We start from the raw sequence: 15,863 nt of genomic DNA on the forward strand, positions 1-15,863 counted from the left end.
TTCCCTTTTAGGCAAAGGAGGAAACTAAGAAGCTAAAAGCTGATGAAAAAAATACAAGTTAAAGTTTACACTATTGGTAAGTTGGGTGTTTGTTGTAAATGAAAACAACTGTACCTTCTATAGACCTGTGTTATAGGCAGGGAAACCAAGTCTACTTCTTACTCGTGCTTTCTGTCAACTATTGGCATGAAATGCACATTGCAATGTCTAGAGGTTAATTCAGTTAAAGCAATAAATGAAATCATGGGCTACTAGAATGTTTAAAAATAATAATTTTATAATTATGAGGTCTTTTAAAATATCAGGCCAGGTTCCTAAAGAAAATGACCGCCTAAGTCTAGCCGAGCCTTCGAAACCCAAATGTTTGTGACTACCGGTTACTGTGACAAAGCCCAATTAGCCTGTGACATCTTACAGACCAATATTCTTAGGGTGCTCATGTTACCAAAGACCAACATGGTGGGCTGGACAGCAGTACCCCTTATGGTCTAGTGGAAATTACAGGGTTTTCTGGAACAAAGGCAAAAAGAAAGATTGTAAACTAAGATGAACAAAAGTGGTCAAAGTCAAGTATTTTGTTTAATCCTACTTGATGGTGACTTAAGAACTAATGTGGATGAAGGACTCAGATTTACGCTGAAAGCCCTTACCTTTCATACTATGTAATTCCTCTAATCAAGGAATGGGTCTTACTCTTAAGTCCTCCAACCTCCTGACCACTGGCTGACCAAAGCCTAAAGAAATTTTAAAAAATGCAGGTAAGATTGGGTTTGTCTCTGTCACCATGGTAAAGTATTTCCTTTAACAAGGGAGGTATCCTTATTAGACCTATTCCAAAGATATTCACCCAAATTACAAGTTTTTTATTTTCTAAATTCTAGAATTTTTTTAAGATGCTCAGGTTTACTTACAGGAAATTCCCTGTTGCTGTCTGTTAGTGCTTTTAGTAAATGTTAAATTGACTATGCCCATGTCAAGAAAATTACATATCAAACAGTTTACTAGATTTTTTTTTCCTTTTGACTTTTTCAAGGTATCTGCCTATAAAATCTTCAGCTGGTGGATGGTGACTTTTGAAGGACAAAGCTTTGAACAACAGCAGATTTTTCTGGGTGGCTTCTAGACAGTGTTACTTGTCCAATCTTGATATCCTAAACATTGGTTATTCTTTTCCCAGAAAGAAAATGAATTTGTGTGGTTCATCTGTGTTACTGTACTGAGTATTGATAAACTTTGAATTTTTAAAAAATGCCTTCAGTTGGGAGAGATGGGAACTTTATATTTCTATGAGATATATTTGATAGTTTCTTAAAGCAACACATAAAAAAAGGAAAAACCTTTGCAAACTTTTGCACATTCTATACACAGTGCCTGTAAATCTCATTGGTATTTTCACTTAGCACTTAATTCTTTTGTTGTTGTTAGCATTTGGAAAGCAATGCTTTGAACGTGTCGAATGTCCTAATTTCTCATGATCCATTTCCTCTTGGGCTTTGGAATTGTACTTGAGATTTCTTTGGGTTAATGTTTATAAGTCAAACCTAAAATATTGTACATTGGGCACATTATCTCCTCTTGGGCTGCTAATAAATTAATAGATAACCTGGACAGACCAGGACATACTGCCCCAGTATTCTTTTTTGCCAGAGGTCAGGGCTTCTGGCCCTTAGAGCCAGCACAAAAGACACTGAGACTTGAATCAAGTCAGAGAAGCAAAATGCAGTCTGTCACCACATAATGAGTTCCGAAAGTAGTAAAATCTAATCCTTAGACTATGCATATGCCTTGAACTTGGGTTACTGTGTTAAGCTATGCTTTCCATTTCTGACACACATAACCAGAGCAATTGTTCGCTTAGAGCCATTGCCACCTTAGTCCGTGCACTGTATCCCGACTGGCTTCATGGAAGTTGGGTTTACCAAATACAAAAACTTTTACTTAAAAAAAAAAAAAAAAAAGCTATCCAGAATTTAAAAACCTGGTTTTCCCCCCACAGTAATTCAAGAACCAGACTCTGAGACCCTAGGCTTGGGTTTCTCAGATCTTCTGGAATGAATTGTTTGCGAACCTAGCACTGATAGCCTTGAGGGGATTCTGATAATTTCATCTTTATATCTTGGTCCTGAAGGCAGGAAAAGATATCAGGTCCCTGTCATCAAACTGATTTGCAATTTGTTTCCAGAGAAGCCTTGCCAAGCAGGTATTTTAAGTTTTTATCAGAACTTAACTGACTTCACTAAAACTTAGTATCACTAATACTGTCTAAAGGTGGGGGGGGCCAACAACAACAAAAAGCTTATAATGGGGCATAAAATTCTCTTCAAAAATTCTCTTAAAAAACATGCACATACCTATAGGGTTTCAAGCTTCACCCGCTTTAAAAGCTGTGTATCTATCCCATGAGAGATGCCGGCATTATTCTATCATTCTAAATCTGGGAAATAAAAGCCGGTGTTAGGGTGACTAAACAGCCCTTTCCAAGGCACTAATGAGAACACACACACAAAAAAACACTGTTCCTCGGGGATTTAACTATTTCTAATTCTTCTAATTAGGTAGTATAAAGTTGGGGGGGGGTTGCTTTTGTTTTCTTAAGTGAAACTGTTGATTGACAGATACCGTGCAGGGAATTGGCTGCAGTATGAGGGATTCCCATGCTATATACAAGTACTTTTAAATCCAAAGATTGAAAACATGCTTGTGATAGTAAACAGAAAAGGTACTCTGCATAGGCCTTTTTGTTCATCACAAAGGGCTTCAAGACTTGGGTGTTTACTGGTCATTAGTGAGGACAAGACTAAGTTATAGAATCATCGTCGTCTTGCACCTGTCTCATGAGGAGGAAATCACTGCAAATGTCTGCTTAGAGGCCAAGGAGACAACTTTTATTACAAAAAAGGAATTTGTACATTGGTGTAGCAATATTGTATCTATTTAGAAAATGGACTTCGCCAACAAAAGCAAATTAGAAGAGGTTCCACAGGTGACCAAAAATGAAAACCACCATTTCCATGTTTCATTAAATCAAAATACAAAAATATTACCCACAATTAAAAATATTTTACATTGAAATTTTGGCTTTGTATGTCTTTTAAAAGGTTAATACCTTGGGGGGTAGAAATTACCAGTGATTTCTTTTGTTTTGATTTCTCAAACCATGAGGACCATGCAATACATACAAAAATAGAATTGTAAACACATTGGTGTCCAGAAGTCACTCTGTGCCACAGTGTTTTGGAACACATTGACATTTTTTCATATCATACTCTTTTATCCTAAATTTTGCAGTATATTAAAACTCAGAAAAGACTTCAAAGACAATACATTGTCCACACATAAGCTAATTATAAGTATTTTCAGTTTTACAGTACATAATTTATGGGAGACTCTGCTGTAACTTGGTGGCAGTAAGTGCCAGTTACAAGCTAGGCCAAATATGGAGCAGGGAGAAGCAGCATCACCTACCCAAGTGTCAACAGCTCCCAGGTTCAACTTCAGATGAAAGGCTGCTCTGCTAGACCTAAATGAATATTCCCTGCTTTCTCAGAGGGACAGTATCAGTCGGCGTCCCTGAGGAAGTAGACCACACTAATTATTTGAGGAGGATTCTATAAAAAGTTTTGTTTTCTCAACAAAGGTGTGGGGAGGATGGAAGGAACCCATAAGTACTGCCAGTGAGAGCCAGGCCTGCCCTTCACCCCTCCCTCAGCCTGGAGGGATGAGAGCAGGAAGCTGCTTCCAGAAGGCAGGTGTGTAAAGGACTGATGGGTGGTGGGGGGTGCCTCTCAGGAGCCGAGCTTGAGTGGAGGTCAGCCAAAGGCAGCCTCCAAGGGAGCCAGGGTAATAAAACACCCCCATATACTCTCTCCCACCCCCACTTCCATCTGCCTTCCTGGGAGACTGACCAAAAGAGAGCAAACAAGCCTAGGACATGGGCCTAGAAGTCAGCCTCGGCCTGCAGCAGGGAACGGAAAGGTGGACCGTACCGGCTTAGTCATCAATCCAACCGTTCACTGTTCAATAGTCTGCACTATTCACAAGTCTCTAGAAGACAGTGACTCAACAGCTTATGGGTGACACACACATGGGGAGGACTTTGGAAAGCACCAGGCATAAGTGTAAGGAAACAAAAGGACTAAGGTACTCCTCCACAGTAGGGAACCCACCCCCTGGGTTGACAGGGCAAGGCAACACCTGTCAAGAGACATAGTAGCAGTAACCCAGCGATGGACAATTTAGTCACCGGTCTTTTCACAGGATTAGTCCAATGAGGAAGAAGGAAAAGGGATCCTCTTCAGTGGAGCCGAAACCGCCATCTCTGATTTGAAAATAATCCCATTCAAAGACATTGTAGCAATTACACATCACAGGAACCAGCAAGGAACAAACTGTTAGAGCAGTTCGAGCTCCTGGCTTTGTAGCCACACCCTGATCTTCTCAAAATTCTTGTCCATCCAACGGATGTTTTCCCCAATGGTTTCAATTGTTTGTTGGACACAACGCAGCTGAGAACCCTTTTCTTTTAAAGAGCTGAAGAATTCTTCTACCTGGTAAGGAAAACCGGATTTTTTAAAAATGTATTACACAAATCTAAGTTTGGGCTAGTTAAAACCGAAGCCAAATTTCCAGCATGTATCAAAATTCTACATAGCAGGCAGCGCCAGGGGTCTGGATACAATTATATACACATAAACTTAAGCTATATGAAATGAGCTCATGCCTCATGATGTCAAATTTTTATTTTTCTCCGCAGCTTTTTTATTTATTCACAGTTGCCAGATTGTAAAAGACTTCACTGTGTACCATTTAATAATTAGGGTTTGAGTATATTAATATGTATTTTTATATACAGGCAGATGCAAACTTTTTTTAAACATGGTGTCTAAAAAGCAGAATGTGCAGTTTCTTCTTTGCCAAGTAAAACAGTTTCGGTCACACAAGTGCAGTCTTTCTCCATGGGCCTGGCCTTGTAGATCATTAGTGGAACGCTGAGGAAAAGGGTTCTTAGCAAGTTATGGTGGTAATCCCCCAAGCATTGCCAAATTTTTTTATCCTAATCCACAATTCATGTATTGTTCCTCTAAGATTAAAACCCACACCAAGTTGCCCATGGTTTTAAGGAGATAAGAGACCGCTGCCTCCTCTTGTTTCAGGGCTGGGTTTCTTAACTCCTTTAAGCTCATGTGAGACACTGTCTGATTTGGCCTCAGCACAGACTAATGTAGTATTGTTTCACCTTAAAAAGTTCTTAACCTTGTCCCCTAAGTTTTCACAGCATTAATCCATAAATTTTTGACTGTGGAGACAGGAAGTAAGTCTAAGCCAAGATGTTGTATTTATTCAACATGGATTCCAGACAGTTAATTCCTTAAAAATCTGTGTTATGATATTTTAAGTTTAAGAAAAAGAGAAGGGTAAGAACAGGCTTTTGAAGGTCAAATTCCAATTTTAAATGACTTGGGGTTTTTTTCAAACTGTATCTCAATACAACTTTTCAGTGAGCTCCAGGCCCGCCCTCCTGCTGTAGCCACCTGAAGAACACAGACCGTCCCTCAAGGTCCTGCCTTCGCTTGAAGCTTAGCCCACTCTTTCAGACTCTCAGACTCCAGATTAAATATTCAGGTCAGAGAACAACTGTTCTTTTCAGCAGTCCAGTCACATCGATAATTTTACTTTTTTTTTTTTTTAAGGATTTTATTTATTAGAGAAAGAGCGAGCACAGGCAGACAGAGTGGGAGGCAGAGGGAGAAGCAGCCTTCCTGCCCATCAAGGAGCCCGATGTGGGACTCGATCCCAGGATGCTGGGATCATGACCTGAGCTGAAGGCAGCCGCTTAACCAACTGATCCACCCGGGTGTCCCAATTTTACTAACTTTTTAATGATTAAGCATGGCTTCTTAAATATTTTCATATTATCTGAAATAATCCTGAAGGAGGGGCGCCTGGGTGGCTCAGTGGGTTAAGCCGCTGCCTTCGGCTCGGGTCATGGTCTCGGAGTCCTGGGATCGAGCCCCGCATCGGGTTCTCTGCTCTCTCGGGGAGCCTGCTTCCTCCTCTCTCTCTGCCTGCCTCTCTGCCTGCTTGTGATCTGTCAAATTAAAAAAAAAAAAAAAAAAAAGAAAGAATCCTGAAGGAGCCCTTCACAATAGTACCACTAAAAAAACCAACAAAACTAAACAAAAACAAAAAACCTGTAAGAGCTGTAACCAAGCCAGCTGATAAGCCTTGCCCTCAGACCTTTCCTGACTCCAGATTCTCTCTCCGTACCCTCATCTACCTTGGGAAATGCAGCATCCCAAATGAGCACTGGATTCAAACATGCCTCCTTCAGAGCATTTCCTGTGCAATCAGCAGTGTGATACAGAGATCGGGGGAAAAAAAAGTTTTATCCTACTAACTTGTTTGACCCTTTGTAAATGATTTAACTTCTCTGGGACTCAATTTCCTCTTTAATGAAATAAGGATGAGCTCTCCCTCCCAGAGCACTGCTGAGAATGTAGTTATGTAATGTGGGTCAAGGGCAGAGCTTAAACCTCAGCCCGTAACGGGACTCAACCTCATCCATCTCTTCATGAACATGTCCTCTAACACGTCCTCATCACTCTGGCCTAATTACTGTGCTAGACACTGAGGCGGTGGCAAGGGACCAGGCAAGGAACCCATGTACTCCTAGAGCTTACACTCTACTTGGGAAGACAACAAGCAGTCAACACGGCTACTGTTAATATGCTATCGTGGACGAAATACACTGAGGCTGGAAGACCGACTGGGACGGGTGGCCTGCTTTCCACAGAGCAGCCTGGGAAGGTGACATGTGACCTGGGACCTCTGAAGGACTCAACAAGCCTTTCCACTGACAAGTTAGGGGCAGACCAAGCGAGGCAGAGAGAAGTTTAGAGGCTTTGAGACAGGATCAGCACCTTCTGGTGCAGGAGCAGGAGGCAGCTGAGTGGTTCAAGGTTTGCAGGATGGGGACACAGGACAGTGTGTGCTCACTGGCTGGAGAGGTGGGCCAGAGCCCAGGCATTATGGTTGCATGCATGTGGGGAGGGAAGGTCTGGCATTTATTCCAAGATCCACAGGTCAAGTTTCAAGGAAGGATTAGTCATGGGCTGATTTTCAGATTTAAATGTGGAAAATGGTCTAGTGTTGGCCAAGTGGGAAGTCAGGCAGGCGGTTCTCACCATGGGCCAGGCAGGAGCGGAGAGGCCTAGGGTGGAGTAAATGCAGCCGAGTGCACAGATACAGTAGAGATGCTGGGAGCAGAGCCAGGGAGACTCCGGGATGACCTGGATGTGGAGGCCAAGAAGACTTCCGGGCTGACTCCTACACAGGAGAACGTTCTCCCTTCTGATGACATCCAGGCTTTTATCACTTCCATGCCCTATATATATATCTCAGGCCTTTTGCACACAACACACACCTGCATCTCCTTCAGTCTCTGCTCAAAAGTCTCCTCACCATCCCATAAAACAAAGTTCTTACCCCGTCACGCTCTCCTTACCTTGCCTCATTCATCTTCCGAGCATATAGCCTAACTTAGGTCACTTTGTAACTTATACCCCCAGCAGAATTTAAGCTCTATGAGGACAAGGGCTTTGTCTACTCTGTTCCTCATCATAGCCCCAGAACCTAAATCCACATCAGCCTTACAGTAAAAATGTCATATCTTTAGAGAATTACTGAGAAAACAAAGGAATGAGCAAGTGACGAAATGAAATGTTTTGTTGCTACAGATTCGGGTTATGGACAACTGTCTTAACTACCCCTAGCTCTTGACTGGTCCCCATCATCACACAGAATAGCTCTGCTCACTCGAGTTCAACCTTGGATTATGTGCCAGTTAATTTGACAAGCCTGCATGAAAACCAGAGAGAAGGGATGGGACGTTTCTTACTCATTTTCAAAGCATTCTCCCCATATCAAGCTCTATCATGGTGTAACCAGAACATACAATGGAAGTTTTCCTAAAAAGATCAGTATTAGGTTCTCAGCTTTTATTTATGTGCAATCTATTTTTTTTAAAGATTTATTTGTTTGATAGAGATCACAAGTAGGCGAAGAGGCAGGGAGAGAGAGTGAGAGGGAAGCAGGCTCCCTGCTGAGCAGAGAGCCCAACTCGGGACTCGATCCCAGGACCCTGGAATCATGACCTGAGCTGAAGGCAGCAGCTTAACCCGTTGAGCCACCCAGGCGCCCTACGTGTAACCTATTTTTTAAAAGCCTTATAAAATTTTTCTATGCCTTTGGAAACATTTTTATAGAAGGGGCACAACAATGACCTTGACATCAAATTCCTCAAAGTTTAGGACTGAATGAAGAGTCTGCTTTTGTGGGAAACTTATGTTCTGTGGTTCCCTCTTACTAGACAATGAGAATAACTTACACTGTTTTCTCATTTTTTTCCAGACTGCTAGGAAACTTTGCTGTATTTAGGGTTCAATGGCAATAAATTGTCCTCAGCATAAATCCCTGATAGAGTTACCTCTGTCACTCATGCAGCTTCTTGTTATTTAACTTTTCTTTTATATATGGACCTTGTAAGTTGCCTAAAATTATTTCTCAAGGTGCATATAAGTAACAAGAAATCCTGAACCTGGATAGCAGAGAACCAAGATTCCAGTCCTGCCTCATTCATAATAGCTAGATGATCATGTAGGTCATGTACACCTCTAACGATCACTTTTAATATCCTAAGAAATACAGAATTAAATGTCTCCAGTAATTTCTTAAGCACAAAGGTTTGTAATGGCAGAGCCAAGCTTCTTATTGTGTTGAGGAAGTACATAGTTTTCAATAGTTCATTTGTAAGTAATTTTGGTTACCAGAGCATCCAAAAAGAATATCTACTAAGTGACAAAATCCATTCCTAACTCATCACACCCTTGTTTTGTCTACCCCATATTTATTAGCTAATTGTTGCTTAATTTCAATTAAGTTTTCTTTACCTCTTCAAGCCGTGCTCTTGTGGAGAACTGGCTTGTTGTTCGGATGACCATATGGGTTAGGGAATTTGAGCCAAGTTCAAACCTGGAAATGGAAATCGTCAAGATGTATCGTAAAATATCGATTCATTCGACTTGTGGTTTGTTTAATTTATTTATTTGGCAGAGAGAGAACACAAGTAGGCAGAGGCAGGCAGAGGGAGAGGGACAAACAGGCTTTTCACTGTGCAGGGAGCTTGACCCAGGGCTCGATCCCAGGACCCTGGGATCAAGACCTGAGCTGAAGGCAGAGGCTTAATTGACTGAGCCACCCAGGCACCCCTCGGCATGTGTTTTTAAGCACCTTATGTGCTTACAGTATTTAACTAGAAACTGCTTAGGCATGAAAAATCCATGACATGATCTCTACCCTCAAAAGTGTTAAGATGTAGTTGTAAAAAAAAAAAAAAAAAAAAAAAAAACACACACACACACACAAAAACAAAACACCAACTGCTGAGTAAACGACTCAGTACCCAAAAGAAAGCGGTAGAGGCTTGGTAAGTGCTCTAAGAGCAAGGCAAGGGCACAGACAAGCAGACCAAAGTGCTAACCCACAGTTTGGGGTGAACTGCGCACAGGAGGCCTTAAGATCGGTCTGTGGTGTCGAAAAGGATTATTCCAGATGGACTGGAACACTGGACTATCCAGATTCATTAGCACTAAATTTAAGTGTTATATTTTCTAAGACGAGTTTTTTAAGTACCTCTACTTGCTCTCTTCAATCAAAAAAATCCGTCTAGACTTTAACTGTTGTTTAACAAAGCTAAAACACACGCGGGTTCATGGACCTTTCTAGCGGGTTCATGAACCTTTCTAGTCACAGCACAAGTTTTGACACTACTTACTTTTCTATCAGTTTATCCCAATTTTCCCTCAGAAACTGCCAGGCCAATGGATATCCCACCGGGTTCCTGCTGACAGCTCCAAGAATATATGGAAACTCTTGAATTTTTATTACATCTCCCTTAAAACTTTCATCTAGTAGCCTAGAACGATTAAGAGATGAAATGTTAACAATGAGAAGTCCCTAGAAAAGTTATGAATTTCTTCAGTAAAATAATGCGTGACAGAAAAAAGCCCATCTGTCAATAATAAACACAAGATAGTTGCTATAGCTACATAAGAAAAATTCACATTTAAATAGTGTTTCAACACCCATGCTCATGTATTCTCATTTGCTAATAAGACAACTGAAGAAAGGCCTTTGCCATATGTGTTTCTAAACATATTAAAGAGACACAAATATATATCCCTTTAAATATTTTTCCTAACACCTGCTTCTCCCCTAATTAATGACCACACTCATTACACATATGCCCACTCGAAAAATGTTCCCAACAGAAAAGGCAGTTCCCAGCCAAGAGAACAAAGAGATCTGAGCTCATTTAATTCCTCTTGGCCACGTGAACATGAATGAATTACTCACCACTGAAGCTTGTTCTTATCTTGGCTAATACTGAGGGCAAATTCTATTTTATTTTTCTCGGAAGTAGACAAAGATGACTGATATTTTCTATAAAGAAAATCCCATCCTTCAGGGTTCTGGACCCCCACAGCAAACACTGCCAAGGTCACATCACTGGGCAGGCTGTGGGAAAGAAGATCACTGGTGAGAGTCTGAGAGGCAGGAAGTGTGTCTGGATGTAGAGTGATGACCAATGACAAACTAATAAACTGGCCCAGTGAGCAGAGCAACATGCCTGGAAATATAAACAAAAATTACCTCTTTCTTCAGATTTTATGGGAGAGGCACAAGGAAGTATCTACAATTAGGTTATAAGTACCCTTCTCAAAACCATAATGGGAAAAGCCACTTTGAGAAATACCTACATATATAACACCATGATGCTGGGGAACAGGACAGACGGTCACTTCTCAGGCCAAAAGAAAGAAATTCAAAGTAGACTCAAGATGTAGCCCATGAACAAAAGTCAGGAATGCAATAGGACCACTGTTCGCAGGTTTTTCTTTAAATGGAGCCATGTAGATTGTTGGCTTAATATCTCCTAGAGAGATTTAAGCTCCAAAGATTAAAGTTCAAGAATAAATTCTAAATACAGGAAGACCCTACTTCGCTTCAATAGTATCAGCAACTACTACACACACCTTATCAGGGACTTTGGAAGCCCAAAGAAGCTACTACTGTGGCATGCACTGCCTCTGTTCCTCTCTAGGACAATTGTTACAGTTCTGGTCTTTACCTCCATTAGACGGAAATCATTCTGATCCCATTTTAACTCTCCAGCTATTTGACTTTTATATATAGAATTTCCCTCCTAGCATTTCTTAAAACAGAAAGTTGAGAGATACACAGAAAAATCCCAAAAAGCAATTCATTTTCCCAAGAAGTACAGCACGGGAGGTTTGTCTCTACTTGTTTTTTTCTCCCAACATCTAGCACGGACGATGAAAAACAGAAAAGATAGCCTTTACGGGAACAGACTCGCTGTTCGGTAAGCACTGACCTCAGATTTCCATCGGCTTCCTTCCAGTCTCTGAAATAGGCTTCCGCCCTCTGCACGCAGGGCTGATACTTGCGCACGCAGGCAAGTAGGAGCAGCTCAGTCCGCAGCATTCGCTGCGAGACAGAGCCCTCATCTGTCCACGTCTGCTTATCAATGAGGTCCCTCAGCAGCCTGATGAGAAAGGCCTGCGGGAAAGCCACACGTATCACCAGTACTGTCCTGGGCCGCCTTGTGTTTTAGACCAGTTGATATACCCTCAGGGGGGGTGAGGATTAATTGTTAAAGTGTGATCCAACTCTTTTTTTTTAACCACGTGATTCTGTTTATATTTACTTATAAAAGGGGGCAAAAACAAGAAAATCATGATTTTACTATTTGCATAAGCATCTTTTATAAATATACCTTTATCTATTTAAAAATCATGATGAACTGCCACTTTTGAAACCAGGTTTATAGAACTAAATTTTGAGAGCAAATCATACAATAGGACTTCATAACATTTTGCCAAAAATGATTTTGTCCCTCTTCCTCAAGTACCTGAGTCATGGAATATCTTAAGAGTAACCATCGAAATGAGATACCACCTCACACCAGTCAGAATGGCTGAAATTAAACAAGTCAGGAAACAACAGATGTTGTGAAGGATGTAGAGAAAGGGGAACCCTCCTACACTGTTGGTGGGAATGCAAGCTGGTGTAGCCACTCTAGAAAACAGCATGGAGGTTCCTCAAAAAGTTGAAAATAGAGCTACCCTATGATCCAGCAATTGCATTCCTGGGTATTTATCCAAAGGATAGAGAGTGATTCTAAGAGACTCCAATATTATAGCAGCAATGTCCACAAGAGCGAAAATATGGGAAAAGCCAAGAAGTCCATTGACAGATGAATGGATAAAGAAGATGTGGTGTGTGTGTGTGTGTGTGTGTGTGTGTGTGTAATATTACTCAGCCATCAAAAAGAATGAAACCTTTCCATTTGCAATGATGTGGATCCAAATACGGGGTGTTATGGTAAGTGAAAAAAGTCAAAGTAAGACAAATACTATATGATTTTACTCATATGTGGAATTAAATAAACAAAACAGATGAGTATCGGGGAAAGGAAGGAAAAATAAAAGGTACAAACAGAAAGGGAGGCAAATTATAAGAGACTCTTAACTACAGGAAACAAACTGAGGGTTGCTGGAGGGGAAAGAGGTGGTGGGATGGGGTAACTGGGTGATGGGCATTAAGGAAGGCATGTGATGTAATGAGCATTGGTTATATGCAACCAATGAATCACTAAATGCTACCCCTAAAACTAATAATAACATTATATGTTAACTTGAATATAATAAAAATTAAATAGTAAACATTAAAAGACACGTAAAATGAAATAAAGGATTTGCAAAAAGAAGGGAATAACAATTCCATAAAATTTAAGTACAGATTCTTATACTGCTTTGTCTTTAGTGTAAGAATGAAACCCAAATCTTTGCTATTTAATCCAAATACTAATTCTGATGTACTTTGTATAGATATACCTATATACACAATGGTAAGGATGCTTTCCCACACCACACAAAAGCAAACGAGTATGTAACTATTCAACTTATTGACGGCTTCTACCTTGAACTGATTTTCCACTTCCTTCATATCTCTTTTCTCCATCAACTTATACATAGGTATCAGCTCGTTCAAACCTTGGAAGACCGGCATAATTTCAGTTTCACGTTTCAAGTACAGGGCTAAGTCCAAGGCTTTTTCAATTGATAGCTTTCCATTGCTGGTCAAGAGACACCATGGTTAGCAGTTTAAACAAAAGCCAGGAAATCAACTTTTTGTTTCAAAAGATATTTTAATCTTCCAGCGAAACATTCAATCAGATATAAATGCCGCCTTATTAACAGGACCTTTATATAAGTATCTTTTCTTTCACACATAGCACTGGCTTATTTACCACTGCGGAGGAAGTTTCTTGAATAACAATAGAGCCAGTGATAACTCTTGGTGAAGAGTTAGGTCAGCATCTGTCCCTCTAAGAAACAACAGACAGGGGGCTCAACATCCAGAGTAAGATAGTGATTTTTATCAAAATAGTAATCTTTTTTTTTAAAGATTTTATTTTTTTATTTGACAGGCAGAGATCACAAGTAGGCAGAGAGGCAGGCAGAGAGGCAGGCAGAGAGAGAGGAGGAAGCAGGCTCCCCGCTGAGCAGAGAGCCGGATTCGGGGCTAGATCCCAGCACCCCAGGATCATGACCTGAGCCGAAGGCAGAGGCTTTAACCCACTGAGCCACCCAGGCGCCCCCTCAAAATAGTAATCTTATCCAGAGAGACTGCCACCCAATCAAAAGTCTGAGCGTCTGCGTCTGCATTAAACACATTCTTGTCTCCACTTCAAAAAGAAAGTGAATATAGATAAATCCCTTCATTATGAAATAATTTTTAAAAATCTTAAAAAAAAAAAAAGCCTTCATTATGGAGGGCAGGTGTCCAAAGTCTCAGTGGCAGGGTATATATTAAGTACAAAATCCTCCAAGAATTCAGCAATATTACAGAGGGAAATAGTCTCAGGTAGGCAGAAACAACGAGAAAAACCACTTCTGTCTTTATGCCCCATTGTCTTTTGCCACCCTGAGAGGTCCGGCAAATGAAGAACTCAACGTTTAGAGCAAAGGGACATAGGCAGAAACCTCCTAAGCGGGGCGTCTGGGTTGCTCAGTGGGTGGCTCAGAAGCCTCTGCCTTCAGCTCAGGTCATGATCCCAGGGTCCTGCGATCGAGCCCCACATCAAGGGCTCTCTGCTCAGCAGGGGGCCTGCTTCTCCCCTCTCTATATGCCTGCCTCTCTGCCTGCTTATGATCTCTGTCAAATAAATAAATAAAATCGTTAAAAAAAAAAAAAAAAAAAAAAAAAAGGAAAGAAACCTCCTAAGCTTCAGCAGGGCCAGAAAAGCTACGGGACAAGGCTGTAGGGACCAGAAGCTTCTCCACAAGGCTGGTCTTCTGGTTTTCTATTACGTTTGCATCAGTCTGATCTATGTTGTTAGCAACATTAAAATACAGGTTACTTGCTTCGGCTTTACTCTAAAGACACAGACACATGGTTGGTTAATCCTAAGACTAGAAGCAACCTTGGAATTTAAGAATTTAGAAGAAAACACCATCTAGCTTCTTACTAGCAAAGAATCATTTTTGTCTTTAGAAATCAAGCATTTGAATGCTAATAGCAGCTTTCAGAAATAAACCGAGACTTTGAGGAGTCTGTCATTACCTGACGAGCTGAAACGCATTGTTGATGAGACTGGCCCGATCATTGCTGCTGATTGTTGTGTGTGCTCCTTTTAAAAGGCCAGTCAAAGAATCCCATCCATCATCTTCATAATGCACAATGTAATAGCCATTCATTCCAACATTAAATTTAATCCATTCTACCTCTTCTGGGAGGATGAGCACATCTAGAGCAAATAAAATACATCAGAGCTCCATTTTCTGTCTTGGCTGATGAAAGCTTTTCTGATCAGAGACTGGACAAAGAAACTAAAGGCAAGTTTAATATTGAACAATTTTAATAGTGAAATGAGTTTCCTTTTGGACACATTTCTTTCAGAAATCAGAAAAGTCCATTCCAATAGGCAAAGGCAAGCACTAGCTTTAGACACCAATATTTTGAGATCTATAGATCTATGAGAATACAGCCATATTTTAGGCCGTACATACGATATGATCCAGCAGAGTTCAAAAAAGGGGAATTTTCACTCGTAACCCCTCCCTCTCAGCATACATAACTCAGATGCTTTATTCTCCTTCTGGCAAGACACTGGTTTTCTTTTTTGCTACCAGAGAATATTTTCAATCTTCTATCTTCACTAGAAATTGAAAGCCAACAATTTGCTTAATTCAAAGGTTGACCTAATCCTTCTGTTTTAATCACGATCTATAGTAAAACAAACTTAGCAAGTCCTACATATTTCTGGTTTCTTCTGTATTTAACCTAGTTATTTCTGCGATCAGTTACCTGTTTTTGTCTTCAGCAAAAATCTTTGGACTGAGTTTGATTTGCTAGTGATGAATGTCAGTGGAACATGCCACAGGTACCTTAGAGAAAGGACAGATTATTTGTTGATTCAGTCCAACAAACAGTTATGAAATCATCTATCATATGCCACACACAGGCGAGTTTTAACGATGGTACCAAAACTACTAGAGCCAAGAGGTCAAGATGTCACCAGCCTGTTTTCCAGCTTTGCAAGGGACACTGGTTCAAGCACTGTTCACTCTTCTCGGACTTCTTCAGTAGAGCTGGGAATTTGGGCTCCACTGAACCCCAGCACCCTCTGTAGAGGTTGGAGCTCAGAGGTCCTACCTTAAAGACCTGGACCCCTATAAATGGCACAGATCGCCATCCTGTCACTCCTACATTTATTAAGA

The 15,863-nt window shown here is 40.8% G+C and overlaps 2 protein-coding genes across 16 annotated transcripts in view; one reads left to right on the forward strand and one right to left on the reverse strand.

Moving 5' to 3' along the window:
- Positions 1–1,618, forward strand: part of CAST (calpastatin) — a 112,022-nt gene extending 110,404 nt beyond the window's left edge. For all 14 annotated transcript variants that reach the window (XM_047730377.1, XM_047730378.1, XM_047730384.1 and 11 more), the window contains 2 exons: positions 12–76; positions 1,034–1,618. In XM_047730377.1, coding sequence (XP_047586333.1) covers positions 12–62 — 51 coding nt within the window. In that variant the 3' untranslated portion in view covers positions 63–76; positions 1,034–1,618. The remainder of the gene's footprint in view (positions 1–11; positions 77–1,033) is intronic.
- Positions 1,619–2,863: 1,245 nt separating this feature from the next.
- ERAP1 (endoplasmic reticulum aminopeptidase 1) overlaps positions 2,864–15,863 on the reverse strand; it is a 39,643-nt gene continuing 26,643 nt past the window's right edge. For both annotated transcript variants that reach the window (XM_047730375.1, XM_047730376.1), the window contains exons 12-19: positions 15,451–15,530; positions 14,707–14,890; positions 13,060–13,216; positions 11,453–11,637; positions 10,414–10,575; positions 9,833–9,973; positions 8,949–9,030; positions 2,864–4,547 (exon numbers count right to left, since the gene is read on the reverse strand). In XM_047730375.1, coding sequence (XP_047586331.1) covers positions 4,392–4,547; positions 8,949–9,030; positions 9,833–9,973; positions 10,414–10,575; positions 11,453–11,637; positions 13,060–13,216; positions 14,707–14,890; positions 15,451–15,530 — 1,147 coding nt within the window. In that variant the 3' untranslated portion in view covers positions 2,864–4,391. The remainder of the gene's footprint in view (positions 4,548–8,948; positions 9,031–9,832; positions 9,974–10,413; positions 10,576–11,452; positions 11,638–13,059; positions 13,217–14,706; positions 14,891–15,450; positions 15,531–15,863) is intronic.

This window comes from Lutra lutra, chromosome 5, assembly GCF_902655055.1.
Source record: "Lutra lutra chromosome 5, mLutLut1.2, whole genome shotgun sequence".
Classification (NCBI taxonomy): Eukaryota; Metazoa; Chordata; class Mammalia; order Carnivora; family Mustelidae; genus Lutra; species Lutra lutra.